This window comes from Spermophilus citellus (genome assembly GCF_964194105.1).
Source record: "Spermophilus citellus genome assembly, chromosome: 2".
Lineage (NCBI taxonomy): Eukaryota > Metazoa > Chordata > Mammalia > Rodentia > Sciuridae > Spermophilus > Spermophilus citellus.
Window position 1 is genome coordinate 79,796,097 of NC_138183.1, and position 15,146 is coordinate 79,811,242.

The following is a 15,146-nucleotide window of genomic DNA, read 5'->3' on the forward strand; positions in this document are numbered from 1 at the left end:
AAATTATAACTTTTTACTTACCTGTTTTGAATAATTTACTGATTGAATGTTTAGGTCAAAGCTGAATGGAGAAAGATACTTGCGATGTGAGATCTGATCCTGACTTTCACATATTAGAAAAAAGAATTTTTGTTTTTAGTTTCTTCCTCCTCTTAGCACATATGTTCTGTGTTTGGGGGATATATCTGATGGTAAAAGTAAGAGCCTTGTCCTATGAAGCTTGTATTTTAGTGGGGGAGTCAGATAACAAGCAACAACCATAAGGAAATAAAAGAGATAGTCTGATAGTAAGTGATAAATGTTATAGAAACAAAAGGAGAAGCAGGCTGCAGTTTTCACTGTGTGGTCACGGCAGCTTCAGCTTCACCAAGAAGGTGATGTTTGGGTCAAGACTTGAAGGAGGTGCCACTTTTCCACTGTGTGACTCTGGGGAGTCATTTAGATGCTTAGCTTCATGGCTGTTTAAGTGAATATTGATTAATGACTTCCTGTTGAATTCTGAGATCGCTAAAGAATACAATTCATGAGCACATGAAAGGGTGGAGCAGCTAGTTTTTGGAAGGACATTTTTCTTCCTTCTCCCCTTTGCTTTCTCTGTATTCTGATGCCTTCAATCAGAGAAAAATTATCTGAAGAGAAAGGAAATCAAATATAATTTCACTTTAAGGCTCTTGTCTTGATCCTGTATCAGGTATAGCACCAAACTAAATGAGTCTCCCGAGATCTTTAGGCAGAGAGTAATTTCCACATATTTGTGTCAGGGCTGCCACTTTTTCTTGTTTAGGAGACAGAATCCTGTTTTTCTTGGCTAGTCAGGTTACTGTCTTTTGTTGTCATCATAGCCGCTGAGGTAGATTATGCTCTCAATAACCCTTTCAATTTATAGAGAAGGAAATTGAGGCAGAAGCCTGAGAGTACTTGACTATTCTTACATAGCCCGTGAGGGACCAGGTGCTGGGAAGAGTAGGTGCTGAGTTAGCCTTGCACTCATACCTTAGGGTCAGTGTTGCTCTGAATGCTGGGAAGCTGTGGCATTTTTCATATGCTGATAAGCTCTAGCCTTTGGATCTATTACTTTGAATGTCCAGCAGTGGATTCTTATGAAAACTGTTGACCTTTAGGACTTTGTATTTTGCTTTTATTGGAAACCAGAGAACGGTGAGTGGTGAACTTTTGAACCCCGTTTTTCCCATGACAGCTAAAGAATTACTTGTGTTTTGCACCTGTGATAATGAAGTTGACTAGGACTCATCATTGTTTGAAGTGAAAGCTGTAGAAAATTGTGTCGGTGCCCAAGCCAAAAATAATTCTGTGGTCATGCTTCTTAAGTTTATATTGGTTTGTCATGCTCTGTGTGCTAGAAATGAGAAATTAGCAGATGCATGTTTCCTTTGCTGTAAAGCTGATTAATCCCAGTGCCTTTTACCCTTTTCATTAACCTAAGGATGCAGCATTGTATAATAGGGGGATTTGAGGTAACTTTGAACCTGGGTCCTAGGCCTAATATGTTCTTATTTGACCTCTCTGAATTTCAATTTTCTTACCAGTAAATGGCAGGGCGGGGGGGGGGTGTGGGTAAGGCTAGCTGAGCTTAAAGATATTTTGAGGTTTAAAGATACTATTTCAAGTATAACAAATAATTATTGTAATTGACAATCTAAGAGTTGTACAGTGATAATAAGTGTGCTCTTTATTCTACTGAAATGTGACTTAACATGACTTTGAATGCATTGAAAGCAGCTTGTATTCATGTAACATTTTTTTCAAGAAATTCTGAAAATATCACCTGACATACAACTGGACAGTGGCAGCCGCTACTGCTGTTACCAACAAATATCATTTGACATACAACTGGACAGTGGCAGCTGCTACTGCTGTTACCGTTGTTACTGTTGTCATTGTATTTGTCCAATGTCTGATGTGTGCCCATTTTTCTTTCTTCTTGGTAGGATGCAACCCAAGAGGCTATTCCTATCATGTTGGTAGGAAACAAGGCTGATCTTCGTGACACTGCTGCTTCAGAGGGTCAAAAATGTGTGCCTGCGTATTTTGGAGAAAAACTGGCCATGGTAAGAGTGAGGGTGGGTCCAAATTGAAAAAGAATCTAGGGGTTCAGTAGCGTTGGGGTCAGTGGCCTTTCACTTTTGTCTACCTTTGCTTACGAGGTTCTTTGGTAAACCTCCACCCTGTTTGATGGGGTGATGGACTGTCCTTACCCGTTGGAACTCCCAGAACCCTACCTTCCTTGCACGAATGTAAGTAATGATGGCAAGGAGCAAATCCATGGTGGAAGGAAAACAGTCACAGAATCCTTTTCCCCCATTGAGTATCGTTGTCAGAGAGCCAAAACAATCTTGCCGTCTTCCTTTGCCCTCTCACCCAGTTCCTGGAATCCTTCTCTAGTCCTGGAATCTAAGTAAGGGAGAAAGAATGAGTGTTCTATTTTGAAATGATGGGTTTGGTTCCAGAGGGTGACCATGCCAAGGAGCAGAAGATACAGCAGCATTTGACATAGTGGGAAGAGAATCAGAGGGCGGCTGCTTTTATTTTTTTTTTTCCTCGAAGATTTGTGCTTAGTTGGAACAGTCTCACATTATTTTTGGATATGCATTTGTATAGAGGAGTAAGTTCATTCCTGTGCTGAATATTAACATGGGAAAAGTTCCTCCCTGGTTACTATGGCTGTCAGAATGCTGCATAGCCTTCTCATCACTTGTCTAACCCATACAAGAAATCAGCTGCACCTGGGGTCAAGTAAGTTCACACCGTGACAGTCTGGTGGGATGTTAGTATTGCTATCTGTTCTCAGAACCAGGAAAGGACTACTCGGGAGCATATGAATGTGAGCTTTAAAAAGAAGTTTTATTTTAGTTTGGGTTGTGGCTCAGCAGTAGAGCACTCGCCTAGCACCTACAGAGCACTGGGTTCGATCCTCAGCACCAAATAAAAATAAAATAAACGTATTGTGCCCAACCACAACTAAAACAAAATATTTAAACAATATATATTTTCTAGTTTAGGTTAGAAAATCTTGTTTTAAACCTCAGAACTGAAAACCAGTTGTAATAAACATCAAAAAGTAGATAAGGAAATGCAGAAGCAATTGATTAAGGCACCTGCTTAATTGTATCCACTGTGAAACAAAAATCAAAGAGGAAATTAGAAGACAGAGCAACATGTTTGTCCTGGTGTCGTTTATTGTCTGGGAAAGGTATACATGGAGACTCCATAGTCCATGGGCCAGAAGCTCTTCCAGACAGCCCTTTGAAATCTAGTAATTCTTATCTGCCTGGTAATTTTATTCTTCACCAGATTTCTTTTTTTTTTTTAATTTTTAAAATTTTTTAGTTGTAGCTGGACACAGTCCTTTTATTTTTATGTGGTGCTGAGGATCGAACCCAGGGCCCCGCCTGTGCTAGGCAAGCACTCTACCTCTGAGCCACAACCCCAGCCCCTCTTCACCAGATTTCTAAAGTTTTCTTCTTCAAGCATCTTCTGCCTTCCACCATCCTGTATCCTCAAAGACAGTCTCTGTTTCACCTTATAACATCCTGGGTGTTAAAGTCAATACCAGTACTGTTTCTACTTGACATACATTCACTTTATGATGTGTACATTTTTTTATGGACTTGGGGGCTCCTAGATATAGGTCCCATTGTGGAATTTGTTCCCTTTCTCAACCTCTTCTTTCTCTTTCCCTGCTCCAGAGCAACCATCAAATCCTCCCCCTGTCCCACACAGGAATATTTAACCCACATCTAGACCTGTAGCCTATCCAGTTCTCCTTTATTAAGAGAAAAATATCTCCAGCTTGTTAGACAAAGAAATAACTGTTGGGGCTGGGGATGTGGCTCAAGCAGTAGCGCGCTCGCCTGGCATGCGTGCGGCCCGGGTTCGATCCTCAGCACCACATACCAACAAAGATGTTGTGTCCGCCGAGAACTGAAAAATAAATATTGAAAATTCTCTCTCTCTCTCTCTCCCCTCTCTCACTCTCTCTTAAAAAAAAAAAAAGAAAGAACTGTCTTTGGTGGCAGATGCTATGTAATTTGGTGGCAAATGCTATGCAGAAAAAATAGTGAGTGTTTGAGGTTTTATGATACGAAGACCTTGTATAGACTTTTCAGGTTTAGAAACAGCTTAATCTTAACTTCGATAAGGGAGTGTTACCTAAAAATCCAAAAAGTAGGCAGGACTCTGGTGAAGGCATAGTGGAGGGAAAGGTAGCCTAAGGTCATGGGATCAGTACAAATTTGGGGAACTGGAGCTATTTAAGGAAGGCCAGGGTAACTGGAACTTTGTAAGTATGGAGATAGGGTAGAAAGCAAACTGGGATATTGGCAGACACTTGTTGGCCAAGGGAAAGCATTTGAACATTGCTTGAAGAGGAATGGGAGGCATTGGAAGGTTTGAGCGATCATATACCTAATGCTGAGAGGTTAATTAAGAGAGGACTAAAAAATGTCCACTGGTTTTAGCAACAAGGAGACTGCTGGATCCTCAGAGAAACGATGATAGTGTAAAGGTGGCCAAAAGCAAACTTGCTTTGATGAATACTTAATTCCTGTGTGGTTACCTTAAGCTATCATTTTTATTTCTCTCAAATTAATTGATAGAGAACATTTGGTAGCATGTGTATAATAAGAATTGGAAGTAAAAAAAAATCTTAAAACATAATATATTGTATTTTTCAATGCAAAATAAAAATCCTCTGAAAAGTGAACTGTTCCTGGAATAACTATGCTCAGACTTGTTTTAAGTACTGAAACTCTGAATTCAATTTCTTAGCTATTAGTTACTCTGCATGCTTGATAGAAAACATATTTTATCTATTTTAATAACAAAATTTCAGGAAACCCAATTAAAGGCTTCATTTAATTGTGTAATCTTCTTTTCTACAGAACTATGGGGCGTTATTTTGTGAAATAAGTGCCAAAGATGGTTCCAATATAGTGGAAGCTGTTCTCCATCTTGCTTGGTAAAGTTTCACCTTATGCTTGGGTAACTGGACGTAGGACTGAGTTTTCACTTAGTTAATGTTTATGTCAGATTTCTTAACCATAACATACAGTTAGAGTATCCTTTGCAAAACACTGTCCTATTTTTCAGACATGATAGGAGAAGAAAATACACACTGATGTTATAAGAACTGGTAATGCTTCTGGTTCACTGTGAAGTTGGGCAAAATATCCTTACAGGTACATCTGAGGTGTTGTTGACATTCTGCAAAATGTTATCATATAGCTAATAATGGACTTGTATGAATCATCTCCAGGAACCAGATTTTAAACACAAGAGACTATTGCCAATATAACAATGTATTGTGGCATTTTACTGGGTAAAAAGGTGGGGGAAACAACAAACAGAGCAAATTCTCTTATCATGCCAGTTAGAATCACTTTGCCAAAATTATTACCTAGGTAATTATTTAGTTAAGGCAATGGTGTTGATAATAAATAATATTTTAGGATGTGTATTAGAATGAAAACCACATCATTAAGGATGTATATAAATATGCCTGCACTTTAGTTCTTTATGTATCCCTAGGAAATAACATTTTTGGCTAAATTTATCTCTACGGCTTAGTTTTTCTGCCACAGATGTTTACTAGCCTAAAGGGATATATACCCTATCCCCCAAAAGGGAAAAGAATAAAGATATCAGAAAAGAAAACCAGGACAGTGATATCTAGTTGTAGACAAAGCAAAAACAAAATTTTCGGCATATAATTCTTTTCCTGATGATTTGTGAGATTTTGTGATAATTGACCTCTTCCACTAGTAAACATTGACAGTTAAATACTTTGCATTATTTTCTATGCTACTTTTCAATTAATGACTTGGTATTTGGAGTGCCTAATTAAATGGAGTTCTGTTAGTAGAGTGCTTGGGCTAGGACCTTGAGCTTAGTGGCTTGCCCTCACCTGAGAGAACAAGGAAACAAGTCAAGGACCTCTGGCAGCCTGCATAGCATTAGCGTGTGACAGGGCTTGGCAGACACCCTGAACTCACACTCAGAGTCTTTCCATCTAACATCAGTTCAAGAGAAATGATCCCCCCGCCCCACATCACTAGAAATTATCTTTATTTAAAGCACAAACCGTGTGAACTTTGAATGTAAACTAAAACAGGTAGGAAAAAGGCAAATATCTAAACGTGTATATAGATTCAGTTGAAGTACATTGTTTTTGTTTTTGTTTTGGACCAGGAATTGAACTCAGGGGCACTCAACCATTGAGCCACATCCCCTGCCCTAGTTTGTATTTTTATTTAGAGACAGGGTCTCACTGAGTTGCTTTAGTGCCTCACTTTTGCTGAGGCTGGCTTTGAACTCGTGATCCTCCTGCCTCAGCCTCCTAAACACCGCTGGGATTACAGGTGTTGCCATTGCTCCAGGCTTTTATATATATATTTAGTAGGAGAATCCTGGACTGATATCATATTTTACAGAAAAGAGCCATTATATTATATTCATTATCAGCTCAAATAATGAATTCCACATGCCTCTGGTACATAGGGAACACCAGCTGTTTTGGCCTAGCAAGCTACTTGTACTACAGGGAGAATTCATTGAAATGTAGTGTTTGCCTATAAGAGTAATTGCTGAATTAATAAGTATTTTCACTTTTTCAAGTGCTTGTTTTGGTATTTCATGAATATGAGTCCAAGGATTTCTACACAGCAGGAAACGATGCACTTTTGGGTCCTGCTCCACCCACATCTGCCCCAGCAGCTACATAATCACCTCCAGGTCAGTCCTTGTGTAGGTTGAGCATCCCTAATCTGAAAATCTAAAATCCTAAATACTCTAAAAGTTGAAACTTTGGACACAGATGTTAATGGTCAAAATACTGAATTTTCGATCATTTTAGATTTTGGATATTTAGATTAGGGTTACTTAACTGGTAAAGTCTAACACTCTGGACCCAAGCATTTTGAATAAGAGATACTCAAGCTCTTCATGGTTACTGGCTGCTGCCTAGCATATTAGAGGATTGTGGAAGGAGAAAACTCAAAGTCCATTCTTAAATCTACCCCTAAGTAGCTATGAAATCCTTGTCAAGTCTTGGAGTTACTTTAGGCATCTGGAATTAGCAAAATGAGGAAGAGGATGAATAAAATGACCTTTCCAATAGTAACAGACCATGATTCTTTATATAGTAGACTACACTCTACTGAGTAAAATAATTAGTGTTTAATGCTCAATTGTCTCATGGGGCCATATTAAATTGAAATGCATACAAAATGCCCTGGTCACACCCAAAGTGTGGAATTGATTCTCTTTATTGTATCATAAAGATGGGAGAGGCTGCAAACTGCAGGCTTCCTCCCCATCTGCTCATATGTGACCTGTTGGATCAGCCAGTCATTGGCCCTGTTTATTGTGTAACTTAGACACCAGTTTGTGTTTATTTACTTAAAACAATTGGTGTACAAAGGAATTTTGATAACAAAGTTCTTCAACTGTGTAAGGTAAGATCATAGTTATTTTTTAATCTTTAGACAATTAAAGAAATCAAACAAGCTTCTTGTGAGTCACTTATCATGGTGTTTGACATGGAGGTTTTCTTTTTATTGTTATTGCATTATGGCCTGGTTTGGTGGGCCTCTAGTATATTAGTAATATTAGTAATATATTAGTGAAAACTTTGATTTATGCCATCCTCACAGTTCCTTGTCAGAGTACTCAAGACTAAAGTAGAAATGTTAAAGTCTCCACAGGTAGAATTATCATTTTTAAAAGTTTTCAACCTTTAAAAAATTGCATGTTATGTAGAACACATAAGTTCTTGATTTAGATCTCATGGGGTGATTCCACCATTGTCCCTTCTTTACCATGTAATGTCATAAATTGTGAAATAGTATCCTATTTGGTATGTATTTACACTGTCTGAAACATAGTTTGCTTTTGAAGGGAGGCCACATGTGTTTGGTTAACAGCCTGGACTCTACCTGCTTTTTCTTGAAAAACCTCTGAATCCAAGGAAAAATTACTCTTAGAAATGCAATAGTCTTACAGTGCCACTAGGTCCAACCATGGTTCTATTATAAATAAATTTGCTAATACCGGAACCACAAGCTTTAAACATTTTGTAGTAAGCCAAGTTCAACAGGCATTCAGTTGAGCAACAGCCTAAAATTGGAGAAAAACACGAAAAGCTCAGGCTCTATACAGATCAGCTCAAGAACTGAACTGCTCATATGTGTCCTGTTGGCTACATTGAGTCATTTAAAAGGCAATTGTTTTATTTTTCTGATTGGCACATAATAATTACATATGTTTTAAAATGTAGTTGTTAAGCATGTGGCAGCTTTTGGTGAAGTCACTTAATTTTCCCAGGCATAAACCTGTTTTAGATGTTTCTGATCATATCTTTCTGATTTCCTTAATGTCGGCATGCCTGCAGTTTTGATGGATAAAAAATGAAAACAAAAACACAAAGACCAGGTGAAAGATGTGGGTGTATATTTTCCTTCCTTAATATTTGCTTTCAAGTTTAATAACGTAAGCATTATTATGAAAATTTAGTATGTGCTTAGCCCTCTACCAGGTTCAATAGGATATCAGTGGAATAAAAGGCAAGCCTTGTAGTTTGACATTAGAAGGAAAATTATAAATAAGATATAAATATATATAAAGCCAGGCAAGGCAGCCATATGGTTTGTAGCTGATAAGAGGCCATTGGGTCTCCCAGAGGGAGATATGCAAATCGTCCCATGAGGATACAGTACTTATCCTGCCCATTTTACAGATGAGGAAACATAGGAATTAGGATATTTAATCAGCCTGATCAAATGGACACAGTGAGGAGGTGGTGGAGTCAGGACTTTCCACTGCTACCCTGAATCACTGCTTGCCACTTCAACGTTGGTCACCTCAGGATTTCATTTTGCACTCACTACTTCCTCTTCCTCTTTCTCTCCTTCTCTCTCTCTGATGTCTTCCATGCCCCTGGCCTCTGAAACCGTTTCAAACTAGTGACTTCCAGTTTCTGTTTTTTTACCCATTTCATTTTAAAATGCCATAAGCATGTCCTGAACCCTCAGCTGTAAGTTCCATAGGCACAATGACGTGGTGTCTAGCAATCATAGTGGACTAAGAGTCCTTTAAACTTGTTCTTCATCCTGGGTTCTCTTTCTAAAGAGTCTGCCAATATCATAATTAAAACCTAGTCACCCGGGCTCAATCTTGATTCCTTTCCCTTCTTTTCTTGCTTTATCACCTATCCCCAGTGGGTTCTAAGCCCTGTGGATTAATGACATTGGTGTAATTTCTGTTGAATTCCTGCATCTCTCTTTGTCTCTCCCTCTCTCTGCATTTCCTACCTTGTTTAGTCCAGGTGTTTATGCCTCAGATTTTCTTCAATATGAGTTCATTCTCTACTTGGTAATTAGTGTACTCTTTATAAATAAAAATTCAATTAATATTTACTCTTTAGTTTATAATCCCACATTAGTATACTACTTATAATATAAAGTCATATATAAATATAAAACAATATAAATATAAAGAGATGCTCATCATGTGACTGATAGGCCTTCATGACCTGATCTTACCTGCATTTCTAGTTGAATACCCTTTTCCCAAAGTGAATAGTACTGTTTGTAGACACAGCAAACTTTGTGTCCATTTTTGGCAAAGTTCTTTTATATCTCAACTTTTATGCACTTGGCAAAGAGTTTGTATTTGGAAATTGCATTAATTTCTTTTGTCTCTAATAAATTTCCACAGATGTAATAGCATAAATAATATATATTCTGAGAATTCGAGAGCACAGAAGTGTAGACTGTCTCTTGGGGAATTGGGGGTGGATTTGTGCATTCAATTTCTTTTTCTGAGACTTTGTTTTCTCATCTGTGAGATAATACTCATGTCTCACCTGTCAGGGTGTGTATGGGTGTGGGTATGTGTGCATGGTGTCTGCTAAATAAGAAAAATGTAAAAACATGTATCCTAGCACTTTTTAGCTGGCCTACAGAAATAATTACTTTCCATTTTTTTTATTTGTTAATTTTTTTCTGCTGAGATATGTAGTTTTTGACTCATAAGTGACTTTCAAAGGTTACTGTGTTAGTCATCTTTTTGTCACTGCAACCAAAATAACCAACAAGAACAATTTAAAGGAGGAAAAATATATTTGGATTCACAATTTCAGAGGTTTAGTCCATAATAGCCCATTGCTCTGGACCCAAGGTGAGGCAGAATGTTACTGTGGGAGGGCATGGAAGAGCAACACTGTGCACCTTGTAGTGGCCAGAAAGCAGAGAGAAAAAGAGAAAGGGGCTGCAAGAAAGATCAACCATTCCAGGGCACATCCCCAGGGACCCACCTCCTCCAGCCATAGCCCACCTGCCCACAGTTGCCATCCAGTTAGTCCATTTAGACTAGGGTAGACTCACACAATGACAACAATCACCATCCAGTCATTTCATATTTGAATATTCCTATACTGACACAGGAGCTTTTTGGAGATACCTCCTATCTAAACCATAACATTCCATCCCTGGACCCCAAAAGCTCTATCCACTTCACAATGCATAGTGTATTTAATTCATCTCTATGTGTTCCCGTAGTCTTACTAGTTCTAGCATTGCCCAAAATTCCAACTCCAAAGTCTCATTTGAGACACAGGGCAAACTCTTGGCTGTCAGCCCCATAAAAATCAAAAGCAAGATACCTATATCTAATATACAGTGGCAAAGAGTAACATTCCCATTTCAAAAGGAGGAATTGGGGCATGTAATGCAGGAATGGTACCCAAATAAGACTGACACCTAGTCTGGCAGACAGGCCCCATAACTCCACATATTGCCTGTAGGACATGTGGTAGTAAGATGTGCTCTTCAAAGGGCTAGGAAAGCCCCACACATTTGTCTTACAGATTGAAGTGCACATTGGTTCTCTCTTGGCTTGACTGTCTCCACAGCCAGCTTTTTTTTGTGTGTGTGGGGGTGCACAGACAGTTCATGTTACTGACATATTTTACTTCTTATTGTTTCTATTCCTGCTTTTGCTTCACCTTCACAGCTTTGGGCATTGTCCTCACAGTGTCAACTTTCTAGGGCCCTCTGTGCAAATAGGGTTCCCTGTGTTTTTTTTTCTCAAAGGAATTTTCCCTTCTTTATTCTTGAGTCTGAAATGGTATAGTCTTACAAATTCTTGAGATACCCTCAAGCCATCTTTCCTATTGTCTCTTTTCAAAGTACTTATCACATCTTTAGGAACTATAACCTTTATAATCTCTTTGGTTCCAGAGTTACATTCACTTTCCTGGCCAAATTGCAAATTTTGAAAATTATTTAGCTCTGCTTTCTGTTCCTGATTCTCACAGTAAACCTGGCTGAAAGCTGCAAGAAGTAAAACCCATGCATGCCACTGCTTGAATGCTGTGCTGCCTTGAAATTTATTCTACCAGATTAATTGGTCCACCACTTTTAAATTTAGCCTCACACAAACTCTTGGGACATAAACAAAATGCAGAAAATTTCTTTGCCAGGATGTAACACAAAGGATTTCTAGTCCAGTTTCCAATAGAGTTCCCATTCCCCTCTTTGACTTCATGAACACAGTCTTGACTATCTCCATTCCTATTGACATTGTGATTTTCTGAGCTCACAGTAGGATTGCTCATTACACTCTAAACATTTTAATGCCTTTCTAGTCTTCATTTCCAAACTTGGCGAAACTCCTCTTGCAAACCATTTCAAAAGGCTTCTGAATCACATGGTCAGGTTGGTCACAGCAATAACCCCACTCTTGGTACCAATTAGTGACCAAAATACTTGACAAGAGCAACTTAGAGGAGGGAGAGTTCATTTTGGTTGATGGTTTCAGAGAAATGTTTAGTTCATGGTGGACCAACTCCTTTTCTCCAGATTAGGCAGAACATCATGGAAGGGGCAATGGAAGAGGGAGGCAGATCCATTCATGGCAGCCAGAAAAAAAGAGAGAGAGAAAGAGGAAGGGGCTGCAGGAAAGATAAACCCTTCTAGGGCATGCCTTCATGGATCCACAACCTGTAACCATGCCCCACCTATAGTTTCCACTCAGTCATTCAAACTAAGATGGGTTGATTAAGGCATAGCTCTCACAATCCAATCATTTCACTACCAAACAGGCATTTTGTGGGAACACTTGAATCCAAACCACAATAGAACACATCGGAACCTTCTATAGCTGCATTGGCTAATTTGGTAGCCATTAGTTGCTTGAAATGTGGCTGATTCAAATTGAGTTTTCCTGTATGTATTATATATACTGAATTTGAAGAAAGTACAAAAAGTATAACATATCTCAGTTATATTATTATTGATTTCATGCTAAAAATATTTTTTCTATAGTGTTAAATTATTAGTAATCTATTAATAAAAGTAATTTCCCCTATTTATTTTTAAATTTTTTAATGTAACTACCAAAAAAATTTGAAATGACATATGGACCACATTGTATGTCTATTAAACAACCTTACTTTATTGAAAAGATTCCTAGTAGTTTCCATTAAACACTCCATAATAAACCATCCCCAAAGTTACTCAACTTAAGCAAAAACTATTTTTTTATTTATTACAATCACCAGAGATTGCTGATCTTGGCTAGAAGATTCCTCTACTGCCATTCTTGGTTGTTTTATGTATTTGCAGAGAGATGGGTCTAGAGGCTATGGCTTTGGCTGGATATCTGCAAACAGGGTGTTCCTCCTCGTGGCTTCTCTCCATGTAGCATCTCATTCTTCATGGCACTCTGGTGGCCTCTCTCCATTAAGGAATCTAGTACTTCTTAAATGGCAGCCCAAAGCACTAAGCGGGAAGTGGCTAAAGTGACTGAGATTATTAATACCTGGGTTTGGAAGTCCAGCGCATCATTTCCTTAATGTTCTATTGGTCAGAGTCACCAAGAGTCAGCCCTGACAGGAATGTTGGGGTAGGCACAGCTACACCTCTTCTTGGGGAGCACCAGGCATTGAATCCTTCGTTTCTTCATATATAAAAAGGCACACAATAAATTAATAGGTTTCTTTTGAAGAATAGGTAAGTGGACACCAGGAAGAATTTAGAAGTGTCTAGTGGCTCATGCAAACATTCAGAATTGCTATGCTTTTTTTCTGCAGAGCCATTTGTTTGGCAGAATTATTGATGCCATCTTGAAGATAAGCAGTCACACTCATCTCACCCACAGAAATAGTTATTCATCTCATCTATAGTGGGATGCAGGGTCTTTATATTTTGTGGGAGTTACACGTGGAAGGACACTTCCTTAGGGAGCTTTCAGAAGATACTGGAAAGTGGTACATATTTTATCAGTGTTGCTTCTATTGAGAAACTTAGGAAGAAACAAAAGGAAGATATTTTTTTTCCTGGATTTTAACTGTTCATTATTCAGTGTCATTAAATAATGGTTCTAAAACTGTCATTGCTTTGTTTTGGTCAGCAAATCATTACTTGTGGATGGAAGCCACACTCCAGAGTGTTAAGGAGTGAACTGTGCATGTGGCAGATGATACAGCATCCTGAAATTTCAGGAAAGACGAGAGGCAGGGTGTGTCTGTGTGCATCCTGGTGCTCAGAATACCGGCACTAGAGCCAGCCTGTGTAGTTTGAATTCCACTTCTCCATTTGTGTGAACTAAGAGAAAATTCTTTTTTTTTTTAATTGGTACATTATCATTAAATAGTAGACTTCATTATGCCATGTTTATATTTGCACATAACATAATTTGATCAATCCTAATATAAGTTTCTTAACCTCTTTCTACCTTCATTTCTTCATATATAAAGTGGGGCACAATAAATTAATAGGTTTCTTTGAAGAATAGGTAAGTGGAGGACACTAGGAAGAATTTAGAAGTGTCTAGTGACTCATGCAAACATTCAGAATTGCTATGCTTTTTTTCTACAGAGCCATTTGTGTGGCTAAGTTTGTACCTCAGTAACCCTCTCCCCCTTGCCTACACCTAGGGAAGTAAAAAAAAGGACTGACGAGGATGACAGCAAATCCATCACCAATCTGGCTGGGACCAAAAAGTCAACACAGATGAAGAACTGCTGCAATGGTTAAACTCCGACATCTTCAACTGATGTACACTTCATTTCCAAAGTACTGAATTTTGTGACTAGTTTGGTTTCTATTAAGGTGATTCACCCTACTGACACTGTCCTACGGAGAGTTAACAGCATGGGCTATCTGAACTGTCTCTTGGGTCCCCCTGAAATCTCAACTCTTCTTTGCTGTATCTAGATGAACAATTTGGGCCCTTTGGTCATTACAGAGTCTTAGATAACACTTAAATGTTTTCAATGTGGTATTAAAAAAAAGATCACATGCTTAAATCCAAGCTACAGAAGAAACTCACATTACTAGATTGATGAGGTAGTTGACTTTGTAGTTAACCTATGACCATGTTTACTGAAAATATTTGATGCTAGACACTAGTATGAGCAGGTTCTTATCCTAGCTTCCCTGCTAACTAGCTTTGTGATCTTGGGCATGTCATCAGCACCTTAGATCTGTGTGTGCCCTCTCTGTAAAAGCAGCAGCTGGCCTCCAAAGCCTTGTAGTACCTCTCAGATGCTGTAGCACTGTAGGCAGCAGGAAGGAGAACACGATGACCCACAGTTAATAAGGGCTCTGGTTGTTTCTACTTTCTAAATATTTAAATATTGATTTTCTTACTTCTGAAATGAGAACAGAATTTAAAAATGAGAAAAAAAATGGTTCCATTTTAGGCTTCAGTGGAAACAGAGATATCTATTTTTTTATATATAAAAAAATGTTTGAAAAAAACTTGTATATAGAAAGAACTGTACTTTGTAATCTTTAGAAGAGTTACAAAGTCCGCAGTTTGAATTCAGTATGAAAAATTTTAATGAAAACATGTAAAGCCACATACTACTGAAAGTACAGAGCCCAGAAAAGCTGTCCCTCTTCATTTAAAATGTACACCAGCCAGTGGTTACCAGAGACTGAGGAAAGGAGAACTGGGAGTGACTGCTAATGGGTATGGGGTTTCTTTCAAGAGTGAAATTGAATTAAAATTATAGTAATTGTTGCATAACTTATTGAATATACTAAAACCACTGAATTTTATACTGTGAATGAATTGATTTTGTGGTATTTGAATTTTATCTCATTAAATTATATGAACACTTA

General features: G+C 38.3%; 1 protein-coding gene across 1 annotated transcript in view; it reads left to right on the plus strand.

The window, feature by feature from the left end:
• LOC308642277 (ras and EF-hand domain-containing protein-like) overlaps positions 1 to 14,574 on the plus strand; it is a 72,536-nt gene extending 57,962 nt beyond the window's left edge. The window contains exons 15-17 of the mRNA XM_081281125.1: positions 1,950 to 2,069; positions 4,902 to 4,978; positions 13,955 to 14,574. Coding sequence (XP_081137251.1) covers positions 1,950 to 2,069; positions 4,902 to 4,978; positions 13,955 to 14,054 — 297 coding nt within the window. The 3' untranslated portion in view covers positions 14,055 to 14,574. The remainder of the gene's footprint in view (positions 1 to 1,949; positions 2,070 to 4,901; positions 4,979 to 13,954) is intronic.
• Positions 14,575 to 15,146: the final 572 nt, after the last annotated feature.